The 12,605-nt window shown below is 46.6% G+C and overlaps 1 protein-coding gene across 1 annotated transcript in view; it reads left to right on the top strand.

Annotated features, from left to right (window-relative positions):
- The window catches only part of timm23b (translocase of inner mitochondrial membrane 23 homolog b (yeast)), a 19,657-nt gene extending 11,760 nt beyond the window's left edge, over positions 1-7,897 (top strand). The window contains exon 7 of the mRNA XM_062519886.1: positions 7,225-7,897. Within this exon, the coding sequence (XP_062375870.1) occupies positions 7,225-7,337 (113 nt within the window). The 3' untranslated portion in view covers positions 7,338-7,897. The remainder of the gene's footprint in view (positions 1-7,224) is intronic.
- The last annotated feature ends 4,708 nt before the right edge of the window (positions 7,898-12,605 follow it).

Raw genomic sequence — 12,605 nt, 5'->3', positions numbered from 1 at the left:
GATTACATTTCCAAAGTAATCTTCCCAAAACTGAATGTATGTGAGATTCAACACATTCTTCCTGTTATGTGACTGAAATTGTTTTGAATTGCCATTAATTGAATTCCACTTCCTGTCATTCCAATTCAAATTCAAATTCAACTTCCTATGGGGTGGGGCCAATTCAATTCAAATTCCAATTCATGAATAGCCTGGCTAGCGCCTACCACTTCTCAAATGAGACGTGGTCTGGCAACCAGACGTTAATTTTCTCGTATTTGAAAAAATTTGAAAGAAATCACCGCGCAAGGCAGTATGGGAACACCCAGGCTAATTCATGAATTGAAGGCCAATTCTAAACTTCGGAATTGTGCACAAGCCTGATGTATGTGTCTGTGAGAGAGGACAGGGTTGTACTATACAGAGCTATGTGTGTGTGTGTGTGTGTGTGTATGTGTGTGTGTGTGTGTGTGTGTGTGTGTGTGTGTGTGTGTGTGAGAGAGGACAGGGTTGTACTATACAGAGAGCTCAAGTAACAGGGTGGCCAGAGAGACGGAGGGTGTGTGACTATATTTATGGACTAGCTATGTGTGTGTGTGTGTGTGTGTGTGTGTGTGTGTGAGTGAGTGAGTGAGTGAGTGAGTGAGTGAGTGAGTGAGTGAGTGAGTGAGTGAGTGAGTGAGTGAGTGAGTGAGTGAGTGAGTGAGTGAGTGAGTGAGTGAGTGAGTGAGTGTGTGTGTGTGTGTGTGTGTGTGTGTGTGTGTGTGTGAGTGTGTGAGTGAGTGAGTGAGTGAGTGAGTGAGTGAGTGAGTGAGTGAGTGAGTGAGTGAGTGAGTGAGTGAGTGAGTGAGTGTGTGAGTGTGTGAGAGAGAGAGAGAGAGAGTTGTGTTGGCTAATCCTATCGTGACTGCTAGTGCATGCTTTGGTGTAGTTTCCAAGAGGGGAAGTTATTAGAGACCACGAGAGCCTCCCCATGCCACACACACACTCACACACACACACACACACACACACATATGCACGCAGACACACACACTCTCACGCATGTTCTCTCAGAGGTCTTTACATTCTGCCTAAGAGCCTGTGTGTGTGTGTGTGTGAGTGAGTGAGTGAGTGAGTGAGTGAGTGAGTGAGTGAGTGAGTGAGTGAGTGAGTGAGTGAGTGAGTGAGTGAGTGTGTGAGAGAGAGAGAGAGAGTTGTGTTGGCTAATCCTATCGTGACTGCTAGTGCATGCTTTGGTGTAGTTTCCAAGAGGGGAAGTTATTAGAGACCACGAGAGCCTCCCCATGCCACACACACACTCACACACACACACACACACACACATATGCACGCAGACACACACACTCACACGCATGTTCTCTCAGAGGTCTTTACATTCTGCCTAAGAGCCTGTGTGTGTGTGTGTGTGTGTGTGTGTGTGTGTGTGTGTGTGTGTGTGTGTGGCTATTTGTGGAGTGAACCTGTTGACCCCTGTCTTGCCAGGGCAACAGAGCCTCAATACAGCCTCACATGCCCACTCATGTGCCCCCCCCCCTGCCCCCCTCCTGCCCTCTCATACCCCCCCCCCTGCCCTCTCATACCCCCCCCCTCCTGCCCTCTCATACCCCCCCTGCCCCCCCCCCTCCTGCCCTCTCATACCCCCCCCCCCCCCCCCCTCCTACCCACTCATACCCCCCCCCTGCCCTCTCATACCCCCCCCTCCTGCCCCCCCCCCCCCCCCCACTGGCGGTGCCCTTTACCCCAGCAGCCATAGCACTGCATCCTGTAGTCCGTCAATATAATATTATCTTCCCTTCCTGCACACGCACCAATAAATACACACACACACACACACACACTCATATGCATATGTACACACTCACACACTCTCAGTCAGATGCACACATAAACGCACACACACATAAACACACACACACACACACACACACACACACTCACACACTCTCAGTCAGATGCACACATAAACGCACACACACATAAACAGTTCAAAGTCTGCTGGGGTTCTTGGTATTTGGATCAGTGATGTTTTGAACAGTTCAACACAGCTGTGTCAACAGCATACCCACGTGCTGCTCCAAACTCACACCAATTAAACTATACTGTGTGTGTGTGTGTGTGTGTGTGTGTGTGTGTGTGTGTGTGTGTGTGTGTGTGTGTGTGTGTCAACAGCAGACCCACAACACGTGCAGCTCAGAGCTTCAAACTCACGCCAAGCCAAGGCCCAGTTAAATGCAAGTCATATGCCACCCACTATTGAAATATATATGTGTGTGTGTGTGCCACTCACTATTTCAACCCCACATCAGAAAAGACTCTTAGAGCATTTGGATGTCAGTAAAAGTCTTGTTGTCTGGGTGTGACATGTTTTGACTACTAAGACACAAAGAGTGTGTCACTGGAGAACATATGTACATATGTGTGTGTGTGTGTGTGTGTGTGTGTGTGTGTCACTGGAGAACAGTGTGATCAGAGGTGCTCCTCCACCATCTCCCTCAGCGCTGTGATCGCTCTCCTCTCCTCTCCTCTCCTCTCCTCTCCTCTCCTCTCCTCTCCTGTGATTGCTCTCCTCTCCTCTCCTCTCCTCTCCTCTCCTCTCCACTCCTCTCCTCTCCTCTCCTCTCCTCTCCTCTCCTCTCCTGTGATTGCTCTCCTCTCCTCTCCTCTCCTCTCCTCTCCTCTCCTGTGATTGCTCTCCTCTCCTCTCCTCTCCTCTCCTCTTCTCTCCTCTCCTCTCCTCTCCTCTCCTCTTCTCTCCTCTCCTCTCCTCTCCTCTCCTCTCCTCTATCCTCCTCTCCTCTCCTCTCCTCTCCTCTCCTCTCCTCTCCTCTCCTCTCCTCTCCTCTCCTCTATCCTCCTCTCCTCTCCTCTCCTCTCCTCTCCTCTCCTCTATCCTCCTCTCCTCTCCTCTCCTCTATTCTCCTCTCCTCTCCTCTCCTCTCCTCTCCTCTCCTCTCCTCTCCTCTATTCTCCTCTCCTCTCCTCTCCTCTCCTCTCCTCTCCTCTCCTCTCCTCTCCTGTGATTGCTCTCCTCTCTCCTGTGATCATGTGCAATAACCAAGATGGCGCCGCAGATATACAGGGTATATGTAATGTACAGGGACAGTTAATATGGTGTTGATATGGTTTTGTTTCTATAAACTTGCATAAAACACTGTCCTGTGGCTTATACACAATGTGGCTAATACACAGGACAATACTGTAGGCTGATCAGAGAGCCACAGCTGAACCTACACAGAATCCCTACACAGCAGGCAGCTACAGAGGCTAGTTAGCTACAGAGGCTAGTTAGAATCCCTACACAGCAGCTACAGAGGCTAGTGTTACGGCTTGGCTCAAGGCCATAACCAGAACAAAGGAGGACAAGTGCGAAGGATCAAATTATATTTATTTTACATAACTAATAAAAAGAACGAACGTAACTATCCATGTCAGTATATGAAGAAATCAGTGTGTTTGCGAAGTGCGTGAATGCGATATGGACTGAGAATGAAATGCGTGAATGCGGAAAACATAGACAAAGGAAACTAAGCCATCCAAAATCACGACAAGGCCCAAAAACAGCAGCCCCGCAAGCCTCCGCAGCAGGGGTACAGCCATGCCCTTTATGCTCCGGCCAGTCAGCACCCACAGGTGCGCTAGCCACGCCCACGCCGCCAGTACCTGCAAGCATACAGACAAACAGCAGCAGACGCGCACAGACGGACCAATACAAGCAGGGACGTCACACTAGTTAGAATCCCTACACCGCAGCTACAGAGGCTAGTTAAAATCCCTACACAGCAGCTACAGAGGCTAGTTAGCTACAGAGGCTAGTTAGAATCCCTACACAGCAGACAGCTACAGAGGCTAGTTAGCTACAGAGGCTAGTTAGAATCCCTACACAGCAGACAGCTACAGAGGCTAGTTAGCTACAGAGGCTAGTCAGAATCCTTACACCGCAGCTACAGAGGCTAGTTAGAATCCCTACACCGCAGCTACAGAGGCTAGTTAGCTACAGAGGCTAGTTAGAATCCCTACACAGCAGGCAGCTACAGAGGCTAGTTAGCTACAGAGGCTAGTTAGAATCCCTACACAACAGGCAGCTACAGAGGCTAGTTAGCTACAGAGGCTAGTTAGAATCCCTACACAGTTGGCAGCTACAGAGGCTAGTTAGAATCCCTACACAGCAGCTACAGAGGCTAGTTAGAATCCCTACAGGCCTAGCCCTACACAGTAGACAGCTACAGAGGCTAGTTAGCTACAGGGGCTAGTTAGAATTCCTACACAGCAGGCAGCTACAGAGGCTAGTTAGCTACAGGGGCTAGTTAGAATCCCTACACAGTAGGCAGCTACAGAGGCTAGTTAGCTACAGAGGCTAGTTAGAATCCCTACACAGTAGGCAGCTACAGAGGCTAGTTAAAATCCCTACACAGTAGGCAGCTACAGGGGCTAGTTAGAATCCCTACACAGCAGCTACAGAGGCTAGTTAGAATCCCTACAGGCCTAGCCCTACACAGTAGACAGCTACAGAGGCTAGTTAGCTACAGGGGCTAGTTAGAATTCCTACACAGCAGGCAGCTACAGAGGCTAGTTAGCTACAGAGGCTAGTTAGAATCCCTACACAGTTGGCAGCTACAGAGGCTAGTTAGAATCCCTACACAGCAGCTACAGAGGCTAGTTAGAATCCCTACAGGCCTAGCCCTACACAGTAGACAGCTACAGAGGCTAGTTAGCTACAGGGGCTAGTTAGAATTCCTACACAGCAGGCAGCTACAGAGGCTAGTTAGCTACAGGGGCTAGTTAGAATCCCTACACAGTAGGCAGCTACAGAGGCTAGTTAGTTACAGAGGCTAGTTAGAATCCCTACACAGTAGGCAGCTACAGAGGTTAGTTAGCTACAGAGGCTAGTTAGAATCCCTACACAGTAGGCAGCTACAGAGGCTAGTTAGCTAGAGAGGCTAGTTAGAATCCCTACACAGTAGGCAGCTACAGAGGCTAGTTAAAATCCCTACACAGTAGGCAGCTACAGGGGCTAGTTAGAACCCCTACACAGTCAGCAGCTACACTACAGAGGCTAGTTAGCTACAGAGGCTAGTTAAAATCCCTACACAGTAGGCAGCTACAGAGGCTAGTTAGCTACAGGGGCTAGTTAGCTACAGAGGCTAGTTAGAATCCCTACACAGTCGGCAGCTACAGAGGCTACTTAGCTACAGGGGCTAGTTAGCTACAGAGGCTAGATAAAATCCCTACACAATCGGCAGCTACAGAGGCTAGTTAGCTACAGGGGCTAGTTAGCTACAGAGGCTAGTTAGAATCCCTACACAGTCGGCAGCTACAGAGGCTAGTTAGCTACAGGGGCTAGTTAGCTACAGAGGCTAGTTAGAATCCCTACACAGTCGGCAGCTACAGAGGCTAGTTAGCTACAGGGGCTAGTTAGCTACAGAGGCTAGATAAAATCCCTACACAATCGGCAGCTACAGAGGCTAGTTAGCTACAGGGGCTAGTTAGCTACAGGGGCTAGTTAGAATCCCTACACAGTAGGCAGCTACAGGGGCTAGTTAAAATCCCTACACAGTAGGCAGCTACACTACAGAGGCTAGTTGGGTCTGGATCCCACCCACAGTCGGCAGCTACACTACAGAGGCTAGTTGGGTCTGGATCCCACCCACTATATGGTGAATTTGAGCCTCTCGCAGATACTAAATGCCCGTCTACAAAACTAAGCCGTTCCCTCAGCTGTCAGAACATTAAATAACACTTAGACTGTTGGCTATGAGGCTATACTTTATTTAACTTATTGACTGTATTGATTTAACTATTTATTAGCATCTTGTGTCTATTATGATGACTTTCATTCTGCATCTTATTCCCTGAATGTTGATACTGTTAATAACTGTGTGTACTTGGTATCCATGTCTCTATGTCTGCAGCACTGTTGTCACTGTTGTCACTGTGTTCTGTCCGTGTCATAATGTCGTCTGTGTGTGTGTGTGTGTGTGTGTGTGTGTGTGTGTGTGTGTGCGTGTGTGTGTGTGAGAGCGGCCTACTCTGTTAACCTGCAACCGAATCTCCCCTCGGGTTATAAAGTTGCAGTACCTTAAACTCACTCAGAGCCCAGGCCCAGCTAAACGCAAAAGTCATATGCCACTCACTATTAAAAATATATACAGTGTGTGTGTGTGTGTGTACACACATATTTGTCAGGCTCACTCATAGAGTGTGAGGAGGTGATGAGGGTGTGTATGAGCTCATGGCCATCTTTATCAGGGCTTCATGTGTGTGTGTGTGTGTGTGTACATATGTGTCAGGCTCATGGAGTGTGTGTGTGTGTGTGTGTGTGTGTGTGTGTGTGTGTGTGTGTGTGTGTGCGTATGTTTATCAGTGTTGGGTGGGGGTCAGAGCTGTGCTACACAGGAACCGTTATCAGCCCCCATTCCGCTCCCCACCCCCTCTCACGCCAGGGCACACATACACACACACACACACACTCCCCACCCCCTCTCAAGCTAGGGCACGGGCCTGGCACCCCATACACACACTGATATGCTGAGGGAGCTGTGGGGGGTGTGTGTGTGTGTGTGTGTGTGTGTGTGTGTGTGTGCGTGTGTGTGCGTGTGTGTGTGTGTTTAGTTGGAATGGGAGTCGCCCCATCCGAACTCTGGAACTGGCAGCCTCCCCTAAGTGTGAGTGTGAGGCTGCTCTGTGTGTGTGTGTGTGTGTGTGTGTGTGTGTGTGTGTGTGTGTTGTCCACAGGTAGATAGATGGATAGATAGATAGTTTATTGATTCCCACGGGGAAATTCAAGGTGGCATAAGGAGTGCAGTACATGGGGGGCAGGTGGGGTTGACTCTGATGTGTGTGTGTGTGTGTGTGTGTGTGTGTGTGTGTGTGTATGTGTGTGTGCACAGGTGGCGTGCGCAGTGCGGTGCGGGGGGGGGGCAAGGGGGGCTGACTCTAACGTGTGTGTGTGTGTGTGTGTGTGTGTGTGTGTGTGTGTGTGTGTGTGTGTGTGTGTGTGTGCACAGGTGGCGTGCGCAGTGCGGTGCGGGGGGGGGCAAGGGGGGCTGACTCTAACGTGTGTGTGTGTGTGTGTGTGTGTGTGTGTGTGTGTGTGTGTGTGTGTGCACAGGTGGCGTGTGCAGTGCGGTGCGGGGGGGGGCTGGGGGGGCTGACTCTGACGTGTGTGTGTGTGTGTGTGTGTGTGTGTGTGTGTGTGTGTGTGTGTGTGTGTGTGTGTGTGTGTGTGTGTGTGTGTGTCCACAGGTGGCGTGCGCAGTGCGGGGCGGGGGGGGCTGGGGGGGCTGCTGCTGGCGGGGGGGTACGCGCTCTACAACAACTGGGAGCATCTGAAGAGCTCCGCCCCCAGCCGCCACTGACCAACGGCATGCTGGGATACTGGAGGACCACCGGCATGCTGGGATACTGGAGGACCACCGCTGCCACGCCTCCACAAGCAACACTGGTCACCATCATACACTAATCTGATTGGGCAGCTCGCTATCATACACTAATCTGATTGGGAAACTTGCTATCATACAATAATCTGATTGGGCAGTTCGCTATCCAATACACACAATACAGTAATCTGATTGGTCAGATTGCCATCATACAATAACCTCATTGGTCAGCTCACTATCATACAATAATCTCATTGGTCAGCTTGCCATCATACACTAATCTGATTGGGCAGCTCGCCATCATATATTAATGTGATTCTTCTTTGCACTCATCGTTAAGCCAACTGCACTAGTGCGTCTCACGCACCAATGGGAGTCTGCCAGGTCATCATGACGCGTCTCGCGCACCAATGAGAGTCTGCCAGCTCATCATGATGCGTCTGGCGCCCAGAGGAGCTGACTGGACTGTCCCAGTAAATAGGCGCATTTGACTTCATGTAGCCGTCTTAAGACGACTGCAGACGAGACTATTTCTGACATTCTGACTATTTCTGACAACTCCGGTTTGAAAGACGTATCAGAATGTCAGAAATAGTCTCGTCTGCAGTCGTCTTAAGACGGCTACATGAAGTCGAATGCGCCTAATAGCTCTGTGTTGTGTGTGTGTTGTGTGTGTTTGTCTGACAGCAGGACTTCAAGTTCTCAGGGCCAACAAATGCAGGGTAAAGCCCTGATGCAGGTGTGTGTACGAGTGTGTGTAGAGCTCTTCTGCAGGGCCATGCATAAAGCTGTGTGTGTGTGTGTGTGTGTGTGTGTGTGTGTGTGTTCTGCAGGGCCATGCATAAAGCTGTGGCTTGTTTCTGTTCATTTTATAAATGAAGGCCTCCTTTAAAGGAGCAGTATGTGATTTATAGATTAAGGACTCTTTTAGAGGTGCGGTGTGTGATTTATAAATGTCTAAGTGCACTACCACAGGGGACCAGGAGGCCTGGGTTTGTCTCTGGCTACTGAAATGAAAATGTTTCTGTTTAACTTTATACATCTAAGATGTAACATGGTTTTGATCTTTAATGCTTTAATGTGTGCTTTGGGTGTGCTCTAAGCACTTACACTTTAAGCACTATTTTGAGTATACTTTCAGCACTTACACTTTAAGCACTATTTTGAGTATACTTTAAGCACTTACACTTTACGCACTATTTTGAGCATGTTTTAACCACTGTTTTGATCTTTGGATATGCTTTAAGCAGTGTTTTGATCTTTGAGTATGTTTTAAACTGTTTCGATCTTTGCATATGCTTTAAGCAGTGTTTTGATCTTTGAGTATGTTTTAAACTGTTTTGATCTTTGCATATGCTTTAAGCAGTGTTTTGATCTTTGAGTATGTTTTAAACTGTTTTGATCTTTGCATATGCTTTAAGCAGTGTTTTGATCTTTGAATATCCCTTTAAGCAGTGTTTTGATCTTTGAGTATGTTTTAAACTGTTTTGATCTTTGAGTATGTTTTAAACTGTTTTGATCTTTGAATATGCTTTAAGCAGTGTTTTGATCTTTGAATATCCCTTTAAGCAGTGTTTTGATCTTTGAGTATGTTTTAAACTGTTTTGATCTTTGAGTATGTTTTAAACTGTTTTGATCTTTGAATATGCTTTAAGCAGTGTTTTGATCTTTGAATATCCCTTTAAGCAGTGTTTTGATCTTTGAGTATGTTTTAAACTGTTTTGATCTTTGCATATGCTTCAAGCAGTGTTGGACGTTGGACCAAGTGTGACTCTGTTGTCTGTATCAACTGTGTGTTTGTGTTCTCATCGTGCTGTGCAGCTTTGCACTGTTCTGACACATGACTGACGTGACGTGACCATTAAACTCAAGCGTGCCGTGCGCACGTCTCCTGTCCTGAGTTATTATTGTGTGTGTGTGTGTGTGTGTGTGTTGCAGGTGCAGTTTGTTTCTCGGCTGGTTTATTGTGTTCCTCATTGGATCCGTCTGATCCGGACATGGCTGCAGGACACCGTAAATGTAGATAGCGCGCACACACACACACACACACACACACACACACACACACACACACACACACACACACACACACACACACACACACACACACACACACACACACACACACACACACACACACAGCTGATTGAGGATCATCATCATAAATGTAGATAGCGCACAGCTGATTGAGGATCATCATCATAAATGATAAAAGTCACATCTTGCTGAGAGTTCAGTTCACATCAGTCCAGCACTGGGCCATAATGACATCAAATGCCTAATGACTGAGTTATCACCCAGAGCACGGTATTCTGAGGACACGTCCTGAGTTATTATCCTGTGTGTGTGTGTGAGGCCATGTCCTGAGTTATTAGTGTGTGTATGTGTGTGTGTGAGGCCATGTCCTGAGTTATTATTGTGTGTATGTGTGTGTGTGAGGCCATGTCCTGAGTTATTGTGTGTGTGTGTGTGTGTGTGTGTGTGAGAGAGAGGCCATGCCCTAAGACTGCCATATCACCTGGAGCACAGTAGCCTGAGGTCGTGTCCTGAATGTGACCCACATCAGCAGGAGCTGCAGCGCCAACACACACAAGGGCTGGCACCACACACACACACACACACACACACACACACACACACACACACACACACAAGGGCTGGCACCACAACAGCATCAGATAAACACATCACTCACGAAAGAAACACAACTATTGAATCAGAGAAACACACGCCTCACTCACAAAAGAAACACACAGCTACAGAATCAGAGACACACCTAACTCACAAAAGAAACACACAGCTCACTCACACACACTTATTCCTAGTGCACTCTACCTTCATAAATGTCACTATTTTTGTCACTTTCTATCACTCTTACTGCACTCTGGCCTTCTACATTTCCCTACAATTGTTCTTAGAATTGCTTTAAAATGTTTAGCATGTTGTAAGTCACTTTAAGCATAATGTAATTATGTAATGTGAAAAGAAACACACCTATTTAATCAGAGGAACACACAGCTCACGCACAAAAGAAACAGGCAGAGAATTGCTTAATGATGACACAGCAGAATGTCCTTCTGGTCTGACAGACCCAGACAGCAGATAAGACACGAGTCAGCAGTTTCCATCTTGTGCCACAATCACACGTCTTTGTGTCAAAAACAACGAAACGGGAAAAAATCAAGTAAAAGTGCAGTTCTGCAGCCGTGTTCTGGCCTCCTGTATGAGTGTGTGTGTGTGTGTGTCTAAGACATGTGAAGGGAACATAGAAGTGAAAGGGAATGATAATGAAGGATAATGACGGTGTGTCAGTGATGTGGATTTACCTTAAACTGAGGATCACGTTAAATAATTATTTACGGACATAAACCGCTCCTCTGTGAGGTGGATTTACCGTAAACTGAGGATCACGTTAAATAATTATTTACGGACATAAACCGCTCCTCTGTGAGGTGCTCCCAAAACAGGCATTACACGTCTTATCAAGGACCACAGTGAAACACCCTCGCGAAGCACACAAACACATGCACACACACAGACACAGCCATTACATGTCTTCTCAAGGACCACAGTGAGAGAAACACCCTCTCATGATCACCCATCATTACAGCGAAGCACACACACACACACACACACACACACACAAAGAAAGGAGCAGGTACTGGTCCTGCTGCTGGGTTAAGGACCTTCTACCGCCCAGCTCTCTCACACACACACACACACACACACACCCTGCCCTGCTCTCCTAGACCTAGTGCCTGTCTCCTGGAAGCTCCTCCATGCTCTTGAGGCTACACTGGGGGCCATTCTGGAGTTGGTATATAATATATATATATATATATATAATATATATATATTATATATATATATATATCTCCTCCATGCTCTTGAGACTGCACTGGGGGCCATTCTGGAGTTGATATATAATATATATATATATATAATATATATATATTATATATATATATATCTCCTCCATGCTCTTGAGACTGCACTGGGGGCCATTCTGGAGTTGATATATAATATATATATATTATATACAGTGAGGAGCACATGTATTTGATACCCTGCTAAAACAGGAATATAAAATCATCATTTGACAATTGATCTTAATGCCTTAACTCAAAAAATTAGTACAAATCAAACCGCCAAGGACACCAATTTTCTTTGTGATTGAAGAATGTATCGTAAATAGATAAATGTTTTCCTTAAATGCTAGGGGAAGGAAGTATTTGACCCCCTATGTAACCCTATGGGAATTTAACACATAGGGTTAACATAGGGGCAGGCAGATTTTTATTTTTAAAGGCCAGCTATTTCATGGATCTAGGATATTATGCATCCCGATAAATTTCCCTTGGCCTTTGAAATTAAAATAGCCCCACATCATCACATACCCTTCACCATAGCTAGAGATTGGCATGGTGCTTTTTCCAGTAGGCCTATTAGCCTGTTTGATTTGCATTGAGCTCAATGAGCATCAAACAGGCTAATAGGCCTACTGGAAAAAGCACCATGCCAATCTCTAGCTATGGTAAAGGGTATGTAATGATGTGGGGCTATCTTAATTCCAACGGCCAAGGGAACTTTATCAGGATGCATAATATCCTGAATCCATAAAATAGCTGGCCTTAAAAAATAAAAATCTGCCCGCCCCTATGTTAACCCTATGTGTTGAATTCCCATAGGGTTACATTGGGGGTCAAATACTTACTTCCCCCTAGCATTTAGGAAGAACATTTATTTATTTACGAAACATTCTTCCATCACAAAGAAAATTGGCGTACTTAGCGGTTTTATTTTTACTCAATTTTTGAATTAAGACATGAAGATCAATTGTCAAATGACGATTTTATATTCCTCTTTTTAGGCAACTTTAGCATGGTATCAAATACATTTTCTCCTCACTGTATATATATATCTCCTCCATGCTCTTGAGACTGCACTGGGAGCCATTCTGGAGTTGGACTACCTGTGCAACCTTTGTAGGCTCCAGGTGCTAGCTTATGCCACCAGTAGTGACAGTACTCTAGCCAAATGTCAAACTCACGGCGAATCATGTTTGATTGACTTGATGCTATTGCTGTGTGTGTGTGTGTGTGTGTAGTGGTGCTCCTATGGAAGTGTATTCAGGCTCAGATAGATACCTGCATGGTGTGTATTCTGGAATTTATTTTACTCTCTTCTTTGTTCATGTAGGCTGTGTGTGTGTGTGTGTGTGTGTGTATATATAGTATAAGTATTGAT

Source organism: Sardina pilchardus, chromosome 18, assembly GCF_963854185.1.
Source record: "Sardina pilchardus chromosome 18, fSarPil1.1, whole genome shotgun sequence".
Lineage (NCBI taxonomy): Eukaryota > Metazoa > Chordata > Actinopteri > Clupeiformes > Clupeidae > Sardina > Sardina pilchardus.
This window is presented reverse-complemented; position numbering and strand designations above follow the sequence as displayed.